The 15,447-nt window shown below is 48.4% G+C and overlaps 1 protein-coding gene across 1 annotated transcript in view; it reads right to left on the bottom strand.

The window, feature by feature from the left end:
* The window catches only part of LOC307246363 (thyrotropin-releasing hormone-degrading ectoenzyme-like), a gene marked incomplete at its 3' end in the record, with an annotated part of 90,115 nt that overhangs the window by 25,951 nt on the left and 48,717 nt on the right, over positions 1-15,447 (bottom strand). The window contains exons 9-10 of the mRNA XM_080022282.1: positions 11,380-11,445; positions 10,947-11,128 (exon numbers count right to left, since the gene is read on the bottom strand). Of these exons, the coding sequence (XP_079878408.1) occupies positions 10,947-11,128; positions 11,380-11,445 (248 nt within the window). The remainder of the gene's footprint in view (positions 1-10,946; positions 11,129-11,379; positions 11,446-15,447) is intronic.

Genomic DNA, 15,447 nt, shown 5'->3' with positions numbered 1-15,447 from the left:
TCAGGATGCTCTCCACTGCTCCACAGTAGAAAGACTTGAGGATCCTCACCGAGACCCGGAATTGCCTCGCCTTTCTCACCAAAGTGTCTGTTTGTAAAGTCCATATTAAATCCTCTGTGATGTGGACTCCCAGGTACTTGAAGCTGCTCACCCTGTCGACAGAAGTCTCATTAATCACCAAGGGCGCGTGCGTCCTCAGTTGTAATCCACGCCTAAAGTCCACAATCAGCTCCTTAGTTTTGCTGACGTTCAGGTGGAGGCTGTTGTCCTGGCACTTGAGTGACAGGTCAGTCACCTCCTCGCGGTAGGCCTTCTCATCGCCGTCAGTGATCAGGCCCACGATAATGGTGTTGTCAGCAAACTTGATGATGGTGTTGGAGCTGGACCAGGCCACACAGTCATGTGTGTACAGGGAGTAAAGTAGGGGGCTAAGAAAGCAGCTCTGGGGGGATCCTGTGTTCAGAGTGAGGGAGCTTCCCCACCCTAACCACCTGGGACGGGGCTGAGAGGACGTCCAGGGGAGGGAGATCAATTTTTAGGTTGCACACTCAGACAGGGACGGGGCAGCGCAGATCTATCGCCTTAACCTCCTAAAGCAGTGGAAGGATGGAGTGTCAGTGTGTCTGGCCACCACAGTGATTGAGGGGGGTGAGTTGGGGCCGGATGTTCCAAAAACGACCGAACCCATCCCAGCCCTTTTCAGTAACCAACTCTCGCCAGGCCAGAGCATGGACGTGGCCGTGCTACAGCGCCAGTTTTCTGATGTATTCTCCCTCGCTGCTGGGCAGCATGTTCCTCATACAGCACCACGTGGAGAAAACCGTACACCAGTACACTCCCGGGCGTATCGCCCTCCCCACTACAAATCCAAAGTAGAATAAAAAATGCTGGACACGGGGGTGATAGAGGAGTCTACAAGCGACTGGTGTAGTCCCATCGTACTGGTAGGTAAGCCAGATGGGTCAGTTTGCTTCTGTGTGGACTACCGGAAGGTGAATGCAGTGTCAAAATTTAGTGAGTATCTGATGCCCCGGGTCGACAAACTTCTCGACCGGTTAGGCATGGCTTGGTTTTTCCCGACACTGTTTTTAACCAAGGGCTATTGGCAGATTCCCTTATTTCCAGAGTCCAAGGACAAATCGGCTTTCTCCACTCCGCAGGGGTTGTCCTACCGGTTGTCCTATCGCTGTGAAGTGGGCTGGCAGCCGGAAGGCTCCTCACCCTAAGTCAGACGGTGGGGGTATGTGGCAGATGAGGGGCGTGGTTTAGCCACATCTGCTAGTGACGGGGCTGGCTTGACTCAGTAGCGGCTCAGCTGTACCGGGTCTGCCCGATCAGGCTCTTTAGCGCTGATTGTTTGGACCCGGCTGGGAGAGTTTTCTTATAATGGGGTACTGTCGTTTCAGGGGGGATCGTGTGGTGCAAGATGCGGAAACATCTGCGGACCAGAACACGCTGGAAGAGAGACAAACACTGATCATTCCTTTTATTTTATGTTCCAGTTTTGCCAGCAAACCTTTTGTCTACGATGATTGATAAAAAAGCACCTCCATGACGGCGCCCCACTGCCAGAAAGACTCCCTTCCTAAGCCCGTACATGTTGTGGGTAGAGAACCACTGTTTTTGTAACATTACCGTTATTGAAACGTGAACAATAACGGGGCGCTCGTCGCTGGGGGGTCGGGCTGTGGGTGGGGGTGCCGTCTGCCACCCTCTTTTCTGTTGTCCGCATGCTCGGCGGCTGGGGGCTGACCAGGGGCCTGATTTGGGCGCGGCACTGCCCGACATAGCGGAGGCACATGGCGGGCCGCTCTGTACCCTTGGCTGATCGCTGTAGGTATGGTGCCACCAGGTACAGGAGGAGGGCGCACTGGGGCACGGTTCAGTCCGGGTTTTAACCCCCATTGCCCCCACCCCACCGCCTGCGTGGTTGCTCCCTGGCCTGCTGCGCCCCTAGATCGATCCGGTCGCGACTTGCCTATCTCTCCCGTGCCAAAACTCATACTCAGCACATACAGTACACCACACAATAGACTGAGGGCTTGCGGGATGGGCGGGGTGCAGGCTATGTGGGTGGGGATGCAGCGGGCAGCTGTCATCTTGTCTGTCACACTCCGGCCCAAGCGTGATTCTTGTCTGTCCCGAAATTTTAATGCCACTCACATTAGCTTAGAACACATACACTCGCACACCAATCCACCCACCAAGGAAGGGTGCGAGTGATTTGGGTTTGACCTGCCAAAACGACTCGCACCCCCAACCCCGCAATGTTAACTGCAATAACCAACAGCTCACATTGAGCACTGGGGTTTTCTGGGGTGGCCGGTCACTGGCGGATCGGTGTGGGGGCATGGTTGACCAGGGGACGGTCGGGTGAGCCCCCCCTCCTGGCCTGGCTGGAGTTCTGACGGCTTGTGCCTGGTGGCTTGGGATGTGCTGCGACCTGGTGGGGCTGCAGAGAGCACCGACGGTTGCCTTCCAGGGCCCCTGGGGGGACTGCTTGCCATTGTGGGTGTGGGTGGCAGTTGTTGGCCTTTTGCTTTTGCAGCGCGGCTTCTCTGCGGCGGGCGCCCCGGGTGCTGGGGATGGCGGAGGGCCTGTATACCTGGAGGCCTGCAAGCTTCGGTCGGGGGGGTAACATCGAGGTGCCCCGTGCTGGGCACACGCTGCTACATGGCAGGTGGGGCATCTGGTTGACTGCAGTGGGGCAGGCCTCCCCCTTGTGCGGGGCGCGGGTGGGCATGGGGGTCCTGCCGGCTCGCCCGTGGGGCGGGCTGCTCGGGCGGGGTGTCGGTCTGTTGCCGTGGGGTCTGGATCCAGGCCTGCAGTCGATGCCTTGTGCCCGTGGTCGGGTTCTGTCCTGGCAGCTGCATCTTGTGCCTGCACCTGGGGGTTGGTTGTATGTGTGTGCCCCGGGGGTGCGGGGTCTACTTGTTCTCCCTGGACTGGGTCATGCTCCTCGGGGCTGGGCGTGGGGGTTGCTCCACGGTCTTCTGTCTTCTCTGGGGACCCGGGGGTCTTCTGTGGCCGCAGGGCAGGGTACTCTGGGCTTTCCTGCAGCCGTACACAACAGTACTAATGGGGATAAGTCATGTACACTCACCGGTGGACATCTTACACACACACACACACACACACACACCCACACCTGCTTCGAGTGCACCACAGCACCCTCCTGGTTGCATTCCTCTACTTTCCTCCCTCATTTACTGCCATAATTATGACAGGAAGAGGCCACGTGACCAGTTGTCATCCAATTTTTATGTTTTTGTGTTAATGTTTGTTTCTATGTTTATTTGTCTCACCGTGGTGATTCTCCCCCTCTTGGAGTAGTGATCAGTTGTTTATATATCCAAACTTGATGAATAGTTCTCCAAAGAGGGGGGTTGGTGGTGGTTCTCCATAACCAAAACTGTGCTCTTGTCATTCTACAAGTCATCCACAGGACAGAGTTATTGCAGCAGTTCTTGATGATTTAAGAATTAATAAAGAGTTGCATTGCAGGTTGAGAACTTGAACTCCACTTGCAGACTAACTCTGTCCTGGATGCATACAAATACTCTGTGTTGTATGCCCAGAATGCTGACAGCACAGTTAAAAAAAAAAAAATGAAAAAATGAAACGTGACCGATAAGGTTGACATTTTTACGGTAAAAATGAATAATTTTCAGGCACCGGAAAAAGTGCAATTGCACTCAGAAACTTTAGGGGCGCCAAACCCCATATACCAAAGGTTACACAGTGCTGCTTTAACGTTTATGGTGCTTGCTGCATCTCTCCACACAATATAATTTGTTCCTGTCAGGTATCGTTGGATAATTGTTTTCCTCAAAGAGGCCACTCTGCTGGCTAAATGAACAAGGCTGTGCCCCCCCCCCCCCCCCCTTAAGCATAAAAAGGACACTCTGTGGGACCCAAAGGAACTTGTCCCCTAAAAACAAGTTGACCATGATGGCAACAGCCCAGCCGGGGGTTGAACACAGGTTGTGCCATAATACTGAGGCAACCAAATGATAATTAATGAAAGCTCTGCCTCAGTATGAGATCTGCGGTAGCAATTGTTTGCTATTTGCAAGCTTACCTTCCATCTTCTCTCTACCCAATCTTTTTTCCCCAAGATGGACACCCAGGTGTTTCAGGTCACCTCGTTTCAATGTTATCCCACTAGGACAACTGGGAAGCGCCATCCTTCAACTGCCAGTGCTTCACCCTTTACCCAATTTACTTTGGCAGTTGAAATGATCCCAAAGCTTTTAACAATTTAATCTCATGAATTTATCTCCAGTTGGGTTTGTACAATAACAAAAATGTCATCTGCATATGCTGATAAAATGTGCTTTTTTTTTTTAAGTTATTAAAATCAAACCTTCAATACAGGAGTGGATTTTGTTGAACATGGGCTCTCAACATCCAGGAGAGTGAACAGCTGTCTTATCCCTCTTTCTGTTTTGAAAGGTGGACTGAGCCCCCCCATTCATTTTCATCACACTCTCAATGTCTTGTTACAACACCTGCATCTTCAATAAGACCTGAGACCAAAACTCTTCAAAACCTTCCACAGGTAATGATCCAATCAGACCAGTATCAATGCCCAAAGAACTACAAATGTCCAAAATGTCTGGAACGAATGATTCATTGTAACTGATGGAGCTTCCAGGCATGCAGCATGTCTGCTCCTTCTGAATAACTTGCTCCATCACCTCCCTCAGCCGAGTGGCGAAGGCTTTGGACAGGAGCTTGTAGTCAATAGAAAGATGAGAGACTGGACACCAGTTCTTAATACTTTTTAGATCTTCTTATTTGGGAAGTGTTAAAACAGCTCTCCTGCAGCTCATTGGTAAAAGCAAATTATTTAAATTTTCATGAAATACTGTTAAAAGATCCTCACCTAAAAGACTCCAAAACGTTCTATATAATTCCACTGGAAGTCCATCAATCCTGGGGCCCTTGACCACTTGCCAGTGCGGATTCTCGCTGGGACAAGTCTCTGTGTCTCCCTCCTTAACCACATACAACTTTTAAAAATGTTTAAATGGTGTTTAGAACAATAAAACTTATCCAATCTGAACAGAGAAATAAAATTATCTCTGTTGTGTGCTCATGTACACAGAGCATCTTCTCCAAACATTAACTAAAGGGTGTCCATCAGTTGTTTCATCACACGTTTAGAGACAGCGTGAGGTTCTACATGGTTCCTATCTAAACCATCATTAGACGTACAATTAAAATCTTCTCCACAAAATAGTCACCTGGGTTACAGCTAGATAAGACAGAGCTTACCCTGTTTAAAAACTGAACCACATCTAACCCCGTGGTCGGAGCATAAATATTCCTAAAAACAACATTAAAAAGCTCAAACTTGGCCGTCGTCCACACGATATGGGTATTTCTGAAAATGTATATTTCCCCCCTATTTTCAAAAAAGTTCCTGTCCACATAAATGGTGTTTATGAAAATGTCTCCATCCACAAGAGAATGCAAAAGGGATTCAAGACGCTCTCAAACAGCCCAGAAGAACATTGGGAACATGTGTGTTGCTTCATCTTGAGTACTTTGAATCGCAGACGGAGAGGTGGATTCACAACTGTAGTTGTGCAGTGTATTAATACTAGGCCTGTCAACGTTGGCCAAAAATCAAGTTTCAATATTCTTCTGAAAAAAAACACATAAGTGTGAATATCAAACATATATAAAAATTTTAAATTGGGGGGGGGGGGCAGAGCCACGACTCAGATTAGAGTGCTCTTTTCTCCAAACAAAGTAAATTAAAAGTGTGTTTTTATTCAAGATGTATTTAAATGGATTTAATTTAGTCCGTTTCCTGCTGTTGCTCAGCTGCAGAGCAGATCACTTCTGAAAATAGTTTGTCCGCATTCTCATGGGCCGGCGGCAAATGTACCGCGCCCATGCGCGCTTTTCAACACTACCAAATTGTTTTGGTTTTCACCACAATAAACATAATAATAATAAAAATATAGCAATACACATGGTCCAGATTAGTCATGTTAAGTACGTATTACAGGTTTCTGATGTTCCGGGGAAGTAGGTGGGCAGGTTTGGAGCGGACAGAGGGACTCTCTCTTACTGCGGATTCTTTCTGAAATTGCTCCCCTTTTGCGGGGATGGGGGCCACGCTCGGCTCGGGTTGGGAAGAGTGTGAGTTCCAGTTAAAATTGGTGTGTTTTTTGGTTTTAAATTAACCTGTGCCGTCAGCATGCTTGGCATACAACACACAGTATTTGTTCCATTGCATCTAGGACAGAGTTAGTCTACAAGTAAAGTTGAAGTTGTCAACCTGCAATGCAATTCTTTATTCATTCTTCAATTAACAACAACTGCTGAACTAACTCTGTCCTGTTGATGACCTGTGGAATGACCAGAGCGTAGCTTCTTGTTACACACAACCACCACCAATCCCTTCTTTGGAGAACCATCTGTGGTGTGGGGTTGGTGTGGTTTGAGCAGCCACACCTGACCTGGATCTAGGTGATTCGGTCAGAGTGGCTGCATACCTGTTGCTCGTAGGTTGGTCTAACAAGTGGCAGGTAAAACCCCTATCCCCACTCACTCACGGTTCCCTTCCCCGCGGCCGCCAAGCTGCCTTGAATCAGCACTGATTGGTCATTTGTTATATATAATTGTGGCCAGCGTACATTATTGTAAAGTGGACAATAAAAACTCTCCCCATGTTGGCCCACCACGTCCAGAAAGACTCCGTCTCCCTCCCTAAACCCTTACCTGTGGGCAGGAACTCCCACAAGTGGCGCCTGAACAGAGACTGAGGAGCGGGACTACCTCCGCTGCTAGATGGGGCACATCCTCACCAGCGGAGCATGGTGTGAGCAGCTGCCAGCCCGCCACCACAGACCGGGAGGTGGCTGGAGGATCAGACCAGCGTCCGACCCCAGGACCCACGCGGGATTCGTCGGGTCCGCAGCCCATCAAGTTGCCTTGGAGGAGAATGTCCGAGGGGGCACTACGTCCATCCCCAGGACCGGAGTAGCCAGGTTCTGTGGTGCTGTCCCCTCTCTGTCCCCCCTCAGCTCCCAGGGCGGTGCTGCTGCAGCAAATCAGGGACCTGCGGCCGGCCCGACCACAACCGCCACGACTGTCCTCAGATGGAGGACAGCGTGGCCAACTGCCAACAGCCGCCTCCCGCCCCCCGCACCCCAACCCACACCCACAACAGCAAGCAGACCCCCAGGGGACCTGGAAGGCACCTGATGGCTCTCCCTGCAGCCCCGCAAGGTCAGAGCACACCAGAAACCACCAGGCGCAAGCCGCCAGGGCTCGAGCCCAGCTGGCAGGGGGCCCATCCGGCTGCCCCTCCAGCCAACCACGCCGCCACACAACCCACAAGCGACCCGCCATCCCGGAAAATCCCAGTGCTCAATGTGTGCTGTTGGCAATTGCAGTTAAAATTGTGGATGTGGGGGTGCGAATCCTCCAAGCAAGTCGAACCCAAATCACTCTGTGGTAATTCTGCCTACCACATGCCACTCAAGTTGCGTTTTCAGGGCCCTCCGGCACAGAGACACTGACGTCGATGGGTTGTAGACATCAGTTTATTTTAGAGAGGAGGCTAGGTGGTATTAGCCAGGAGCGGGTAGAACAGGGGTGGGCAAACTATGGCCGGCGGGCCACATCCGGCCCGTTGGTCTTTTTAATCCGGCCTGCCGAAGATTGGTACAGAATTCATAATTATGACTGCATTCATTTGACCTTGACCTGTAATGCCTGGCGTTTCACCAGGTGGCGCATTAGGCGCAGTGAATTGATTTTGCGGAGCCAGAGCTACTCTCTGTTATTACTCTGCTACTACTCTGAACCCATCTGCAACAATGAGTGGGCCGAAGAAAAGAAAAGTCGACAGTGAGTGCCGAGTGTTTAATAAGGAATGGACAACGAAATACTTTACCTAAGTCTTGTCAAAGGCTGTATGTCTTATTTGCCAAGAAACAATTGCTGTTTTAAAGGAATACATCAGCCCTCACTTTTCTACCAAGCATGCTAATTACGCTGACAACCAATCAACGCAAGAACGGACGGCTACCACTCAGAGGTTGGCAGCTGGCTTGCAGGCTCAGCGAAACACCTTTATCGGACAAACTGCCATCCAAGAATCCAGCACGAAGGCAAGTTATTTGCTGGCATTCAAATTAGCAAAAGCCAGCAAGCCTTTCTCCGAAGGGAAGTTTCTCAAAGAGTGCATGGTAGAGACAGCAGGTATCTTGTGTCCTGAGAGCAAGAACAAATTTGAAAAAATTAGCTTATCACGCAGGACAGTGACTCGCCGTGTTGAATTAATTGACGAAGACTAAACAAAAAAGCGGAGTCATTTACATTATATTCTTTGGCACTGGATGAAAGTAATGACATAAAGGACACCTTTTAATTTTTATCAGAGGGATTAATGACAATTTTGAGAAAACGGAGGAGTTTTTGGCCATGGAATCCCTAAAAGGGAAAACACCGGGAGAGGACTTGTATGACAGTGTGTCGGCGGTCATCAAGAGGCACAAGCTACCTTGGAGTACGCTCGCCAACGTTACCACAGATGGACTGCTCAAAAGAATCCAGGAGAGGGTGAAAGAGGAAAACTCTGAGCAGGAGCTAATTTTCCTAGACTGCATAATTCACCAGGAAGCACTGTGTGAATCCGTATTGCAGCTTGACCACATGGTGAAGCCAGTTGTAAAACTCAGGAAAACTTTATTTGAGCGAGGGGACTTCTCTTCAGTCGTCAGTTTATTAAGTTTCTTGAAGAAACTGACGCTGATCACAGGGACTTGCTTTACCATTTTAATGTCCGCGGGTTAGGTTTGGGGAAAGTATGTCAACAAGTGTGGGAGCTCAAACAGGAGATTATCTAATTTTTGGAGCAACTTGAGAACACTGATAAGTTTCCTCAGCTGAGTGACACAGATTGGATTTGTGATTTCGCTTTTGCTGTGGACATACTGACACACATGAATGAGCTGAACGTGAAGCTACAAGGGAAAGACCAGTTTGTGCATGAAATGCATACAAACGTCAGAGCCTTCAAAACCAAGCTAGCTTTATTCTCAAAGCAAATGCCAAACAAGTCATTCGCTCATTTCCCCACACTGGCTATGTTGAAAGAGGCCCTGCAACATGTGAAAAAATACAGGAAATCACTGGATGACCTGCATGAAGAATTCTGCCATTGGTTCTCTGATTTTGGAAAAATTGACAAGTCACTTCAGCTGGTGTCATGTCCCTTCTCACAAGAACCTGAAACGGCGCCACAGGAGTTGCAGTTGGAACTGATTGATCTCCAATGTGACACCGTCTTAAAGGAGAAGTTCAACTCTCTTTAGATTGAAAGAAAGATGAAACAGTCTTTATTCATCACACAACACACCACACTATAACACATGCTTGCACACACACACACACGCACATGCTTTTGATGGTGGCCGGTGAAATGGATTCTCTGCTTTTGACCCATCCTGTGTTGTCCTTCCTCCAGGAGCACAGCCAGGAGCAGTGGGCAGCATACGTGGACACGCCCGGGGACCAGGTGATAAATGTCCATTGCTGGTCAGACAATGATGGGTGCATGTTTTTGGTGGGGGTCCTTACTGACGTGAGCTGGAGGAAACCCCATGTGAGCACGGGGAGAACATGCAAACTCCACACAGAAAGGCTCCTATTTGGGAGATAACCCGCCGGAGCACGGTGCCAACAGCGCCCCAGGCGGTAATCGAAACCAGGACCTTCTTGCTGTGAGGCAGCAGTGCAATGCACTGCGCCACCGTGCCACTGGATGAGTTTTATGCTTCATTAAGCGCAGCCAAATTTCAAAACATCCAGAGGATGCTGGTGTTGTTTGGCTCTACGTATGTGTGTGAACAGACTTTTAGTGTGATGAACATCAACAAAGCACCCCACAGATCCCAGTTGAGTGATGAACACCTCAGATCTGTTCTGCGAATTGCCACAACAAAACTAACACCAGACTTCGATGCACTGGCAAAAATGGGTGATCAACACTGTTCCCATTAAAAGGTAAGTGTATTAACAATGTAATGCTTTTTTTCTGTTTATGTTTGATATGTATGCATCTTGTGCTGACCCTGCCCTTCTGTCAACTTTTAAAAGTCAATGTGGCCCCTGAGCCAAAAAGTTTGCCCACCCCTGGGGTAGCACATGTCATGACAGGGCTCCTATCCTGACTGAGTGTGGGGATGGGGGGTTGTAACCTGCTGCTGATGGGGGTTTGAGAGTGTGGTCACCCTAAACCTACAGTACGAACAGTACTAGCCACAGGTAAACACACCAGTACTCCACCATTGTTTGTAGGTTTTCTGGCACACGCTCAATGTGTGAAACCACAATTGTAAATCCAGCTAACAATCTCCCATTGGATTAGGCATCTTTTTTTTTTGTTCTTTGATTTTTTCCTTCTCAATTCTCTTTTCAGTCAGCTAAACCCTAACCCTCACGTCATCTTATTAGCCCCCGAGCTGCTCCTGCTTTTTCACCTTAGATGAGGAACAGTGAGCGCTGCACTATCCTGTATCTTACCCTCACCTTCCTCACCTTCCTCACCTCTGTCATTGTGGGCACTTTTTTCATTTCACTATACACTATCTCACCATGTGCTTTAAGCAGCCACACCTTTCTTGGGTCAGGGTAATTGGGTTAGGCTTCCTTTCATCCCTCCATCCCTTCATCAACCCATCCCTTCATCCCTTCATCCATCTATCCCTTCATCCATCCGTCCATCCATCCATCCATTCCTTCATCCATCCATCCCTTCAGCCTCGATGCACACACACACACAAACACACACACACACACACGTGACTTGTCAGCGTTTGATTCCACTTTCACCCCCCCTCCACGCTGCCGTTCCACTGAAGCTGAAACATGAACCTGCTGCAGTGCTCAGGTACCAGAAAATGGAGGCGTGGCCTCACCTGCTGTTGCCGGCGCCCACTTCCTGCGCATACAGGAAGTGCTCCTGGCTGATGGAGACGTATCCAATTGGGAGGTGAGGCGGGTCAGTCTTGCTGACGGTCACCACAGGGTATCCCATCTGCAGCGTCCAGCCCTCCATCATCTGCTGCACATCCACCTGTCGACCCGCCCATCGCAGAGCCTGAGGGGGGACAGACAGGTCAGGGACTGAGAGAGAGAGACTGAGAAGGAGAGAGAGATGGCGAGGGAGAGAGAGAGAGACAGGGATGGAGAGACGGGAAGAGAGAGAGACAGCAAAAGAGAGACAGGGATAGAGAAAGACAGGGTGGGAGAGAGAGACTGAGACTGGGAGAGATAAATGGGGCGGGAGAGAGAGAGAAATGGGGACTGTGTGAGAGCGATAGACAGGTAGACAGACAGACAGGTTGGTACCTCAGACAGTTTGTTCCACAGATCGACTCTGGCTGCGTTGCTGTACATGTGAGTTGTCAGATAATCCTGGAGATGAAGGAATGGAGGAGGGAGGAAGGGAGAAAGAAAGGAGGGAGGAGGAGGGAGGGGGGAGGGAGAAAGAAAGGAGGGAGAGAGGAATGGAGGGAGAAAGAAAGGAGGGAGGAAGGGAGGGAGAAAGAAAGGAGGGAGGAGGGAGGGGGGAGGGAGAAAGAAAGAGGTAGGAGGAGGGGGAAAGAAAAGAGGGAGGAAGGGAGAAAGTAAGGAGGGAGGAGGAGGAGGGAGGGAGGGAGGGAGGAAGTGAGGGAGAAAGAAAGGAGGGAGGAAGGGAGAAAGAAAGGAGGGAGGGAGGAAGATAGGGAGAAAAAAAGGAGGGAGGAAGGGAGAAAGAAAGGAGGGAGGAGGAGGTGGGAGGAAGGGAGGGAGAAAGAAATGAGGGAGGAAGGGAGAAAGAAAGGAGGGAGGGAGGAAGATAGGGAGAAAGTAAGGAGGGAGGAGGAGGAGGGAGGGAGGGAGGGAGGAAGTGAGGGAGAAAGAAAGGAGGGAGGAAGGGAGAAAGAAAGGAGGGAGGGAGGAAGATAGGGAGAAAAAAAGGAGGGAGGAAGGGAGAAAGAAAGGAGGGAGGAGGAGGTGGGAGGAAGGGAGGGAGAAAGAAATGAGGGAGGAAGGGAGAAAGAAAGGAGGGAGGGAGGAAGATAGGGAGAAAGAAAGGAGGGAGGAAGGGAGAAAGAAAATATTGATTATCACAACGGAAACAAGCATGTGCTAAGTGCTAACCATGATTAGCTGTGAGCATTAGCAGCTGCTAGCCGAGTGGCACCGGGACTAGGGTGTGGTCCATGTGGTCTCCATGGTAACAGCCATGGCACCGGGACCAGGGCGTGGTTTGTAGTAGCTTCTTCCCCAAACAACCAGGCCCCGTCGAAGCAAGGCAAGGCTTTCTGACACTAAAGCTTTATCATCCACGGAAACATTGTAACACAATTATGGATTTATTGTCCTTTAAGTTTGAACATCAAATCCACTGTCCAACGTGAGAGAAATAAAGCAAATAAAACAACAAGAAATGGTACGTACACTTGTGGCTCACTCACTGTCCACCTGTCTGATGACCTTTACCCAGGCCTGCTCAGACTCCTCCTACAAGGCTTCACTTCCTGTTATTTATGTTTGGACTTCTGCAATTCAACAAAATGGGCACAGAGGGGCGTCTTACAACATCATACACATTATTATATAATGTGTATGATGTATGATAAAGTGGTGCATGTCGTCAACAGTCCATGAGTGTAAGTCAGTAAAAGGGATCATTCCAAGTATCAACAGGACGGTCAGATCTGTGTACCATTGTGTCTTCAATGGAAGCAGTCATGTCCCTCTAGAAGCCAACAGAGCTTGTTGATAGGACTCTGTAGAATGTGAGTCTTGACAAGACCTTCGGCTCCTGGCTACACCACCCAACAATCTCTTGGAGCTGTGTCATCGACATTGACAACAGGGTCTCCAGCCGTGAAGTTTCTCTTTGGGTGGTTCCATTTGCTCTGTTCTTGCATCAATGGAAGATATTCCCTCATCCACCTCTCCCAGAAGAGACCAACAATGTACTGTACTTGCCTCCATCTCCTTTGTGAGTACAAGTCTCCTTTATTGAATAAACCTGGTGGCATGATTGGCTTTCCTCTCAACGGAAGCAGATCATTTGGAGCAAGTGGTTCTAAGTCATTAGGATCATTAGTTGCAAAGCCTTATCACCCAGTGTTTGCTCTTTGACGACTGAAGAGAAAATTGTTTTCAATTATTTTCATTGTTTTAATCAGCCTATTCCATAATCCTCCACGTTGGCCTCCAGAGGAAGGGTTGAACATCCATTTTACCTCATCATTTCAGTCGTGCATTTTGAATATCTTTGTTATCCAGTTCATCGAAAGCTTCTCCTAGCACTGAGCCTCTGCTACAAATGAAAATGCCCAAGGTGTTGATACAGGAATCCGTATCTAAGTGGCTAGCGACTTCCAGATGCACCGCTCCACTCACCAGGCAAGTGAAGATACCGTTCCACATGGGTGCGGCCTTGCATCACCTCTGTACGATCTGGTGCAGTCAATGCCTATGTGGGTGAAGGCACGTAGATCAGGAGACACGATAATGTGGACAGCTCTTAACGATCTTCCTTGCTGCGGAGCTTGCAAAAGGCCGCCACAACCATAGGCAGAGTCTAGAGGACATGACTTCTCCCTCGGTGACCAAACTGCACATGGATGTGTCTCAATATCACTGTGGAGATGTGAGTTGTTTTAGGAGGATCATAGGTTTTTTCCGTTTCGCAGGTAAGGCACATTTGCTTATCCTTCCTCCCAATTTCACAATGCCATTATGTATTGTTTGGTCCAGCCTATAGATGGGGCTCCTTCTCGAAACACGTTGTCTTCCTTTCTGGAAGAGTGCAGTATTCTGCTTGAAGTACTGTCTTTGCTCAAAGCAAATGATGACCTTCTCCTCTCTGTCCATGTCCTCCATAGAAAACACACTGTAACACACTGTACACACTGCAACACACTGTAACACACTATAACACACACTGTAACACCGTAAAACACTGTGACATACAGTAACACACTGTAACACTCTGTAACACACTATAAAACTGTAGCACACTGTAACACTGAAACACACTGCAAAACTGTAACACAATGTAACACACTGCAACACACTGCAACACACTGTAACACACTGTAGCACTGTAACATGCTGTAACACAAACTGTGGTGACGCTGTAACAAACGGTAACACTGTAACACACTGTAGCACTGTAACATGCTGTAACAAAACTGTGGTGACACTGTAACAAACGGTAACACTGTAACACACTGTAACAAACTGTAAAACTGTAACACACTGTAACTCACTACAACACACTGTAACACTGTAACACAAACTGTAACACACTGTAACACACTGTAGCACTGTAACATTCTGTAACACAAACTGTGGTGACACTGTAACAAACGGTAACACTGTAACACACTGTAACAAACTGTTTCACACTGTAACACATTGCAACACTGTAACACAGTGTACACATGATAACACACTGACAGACATTAACAAACTGTACACACTGTAACACATTGACACACCGTAACACACTGTACATATTGTAACACATTGTAACACACTGTAACACACTGTAGCACTGTAACATGCTGTTACACAAACTGTGGTGACACTGTATCAAACGGTAACACTGTAACACACTGTAACAAACTGTAACACTTTAACACACTGAAACACACTGCAATACAGTAACACACTGTAACACAAACTGTAACACTGTAAAACACTGGGTTAGGGTTAGGGTTAGGGTTAGGGTTAGCTGTTAACTGTAACACTTTAACACACTGAAACACACTGCAATACAGTAACACACTAACACACACTGTAACACTGTAAAACACTGTAACACACTGTAAAACACTGTAACACTGTAACACACTGTAACACTGTGACACACTGTAACACACTGCAACACACTGTACCACTGTAACGCATTGTAAAACACTCTAACACTGTAACACGCTGTAACCCACTGTAAAACTGTAACACACTGTAACACACCATAACACAATGTAACACTGTAACACTCCGTAACACACTGTTCAAACTGTAAAACCTTGAAACACGGTAAAACACTGTAACACACTGTAACACACTGTAACACACTGCAACACACTGCAACACTGTAACACACTGTAAAACACTGTAACACTGTACACGCTGTAAAATACACTATAACACACTGTAATACATTGTAACACTGTAACACACTGTACACACTATAAACACTGTAACACACTGTTTCACATTGTGACACGCTGTACACAATGTAACACTTTAACACACTATACACACTGTAACACACTGTCACACACTGTAACACAGTGTTTCACACTGTAACACATTGCCACACTGTAACACAGTGTACACATGATAACACACTGTAAAACACTGTAACACATTGTAATGCACCGTAACACACTGTACCACTGTAAC

This window comes from Zeus faber, assembly GCF_960531495.2.
Source record: "Zeus faber genome assembly, chromosome: 21".
In the NCBI taxonomy this organism is placed as follows: domain Eukaryota; kingdom Metazoa; phylum Chordata; class Actinopteri; order Zeiformes; family Zeidae; genus Zeus; species Zeus faber.
Note: the sequence above shows the minus strand (reverse complement) of the source record. Positions and strands in the feature narration are given on the sequence as shown.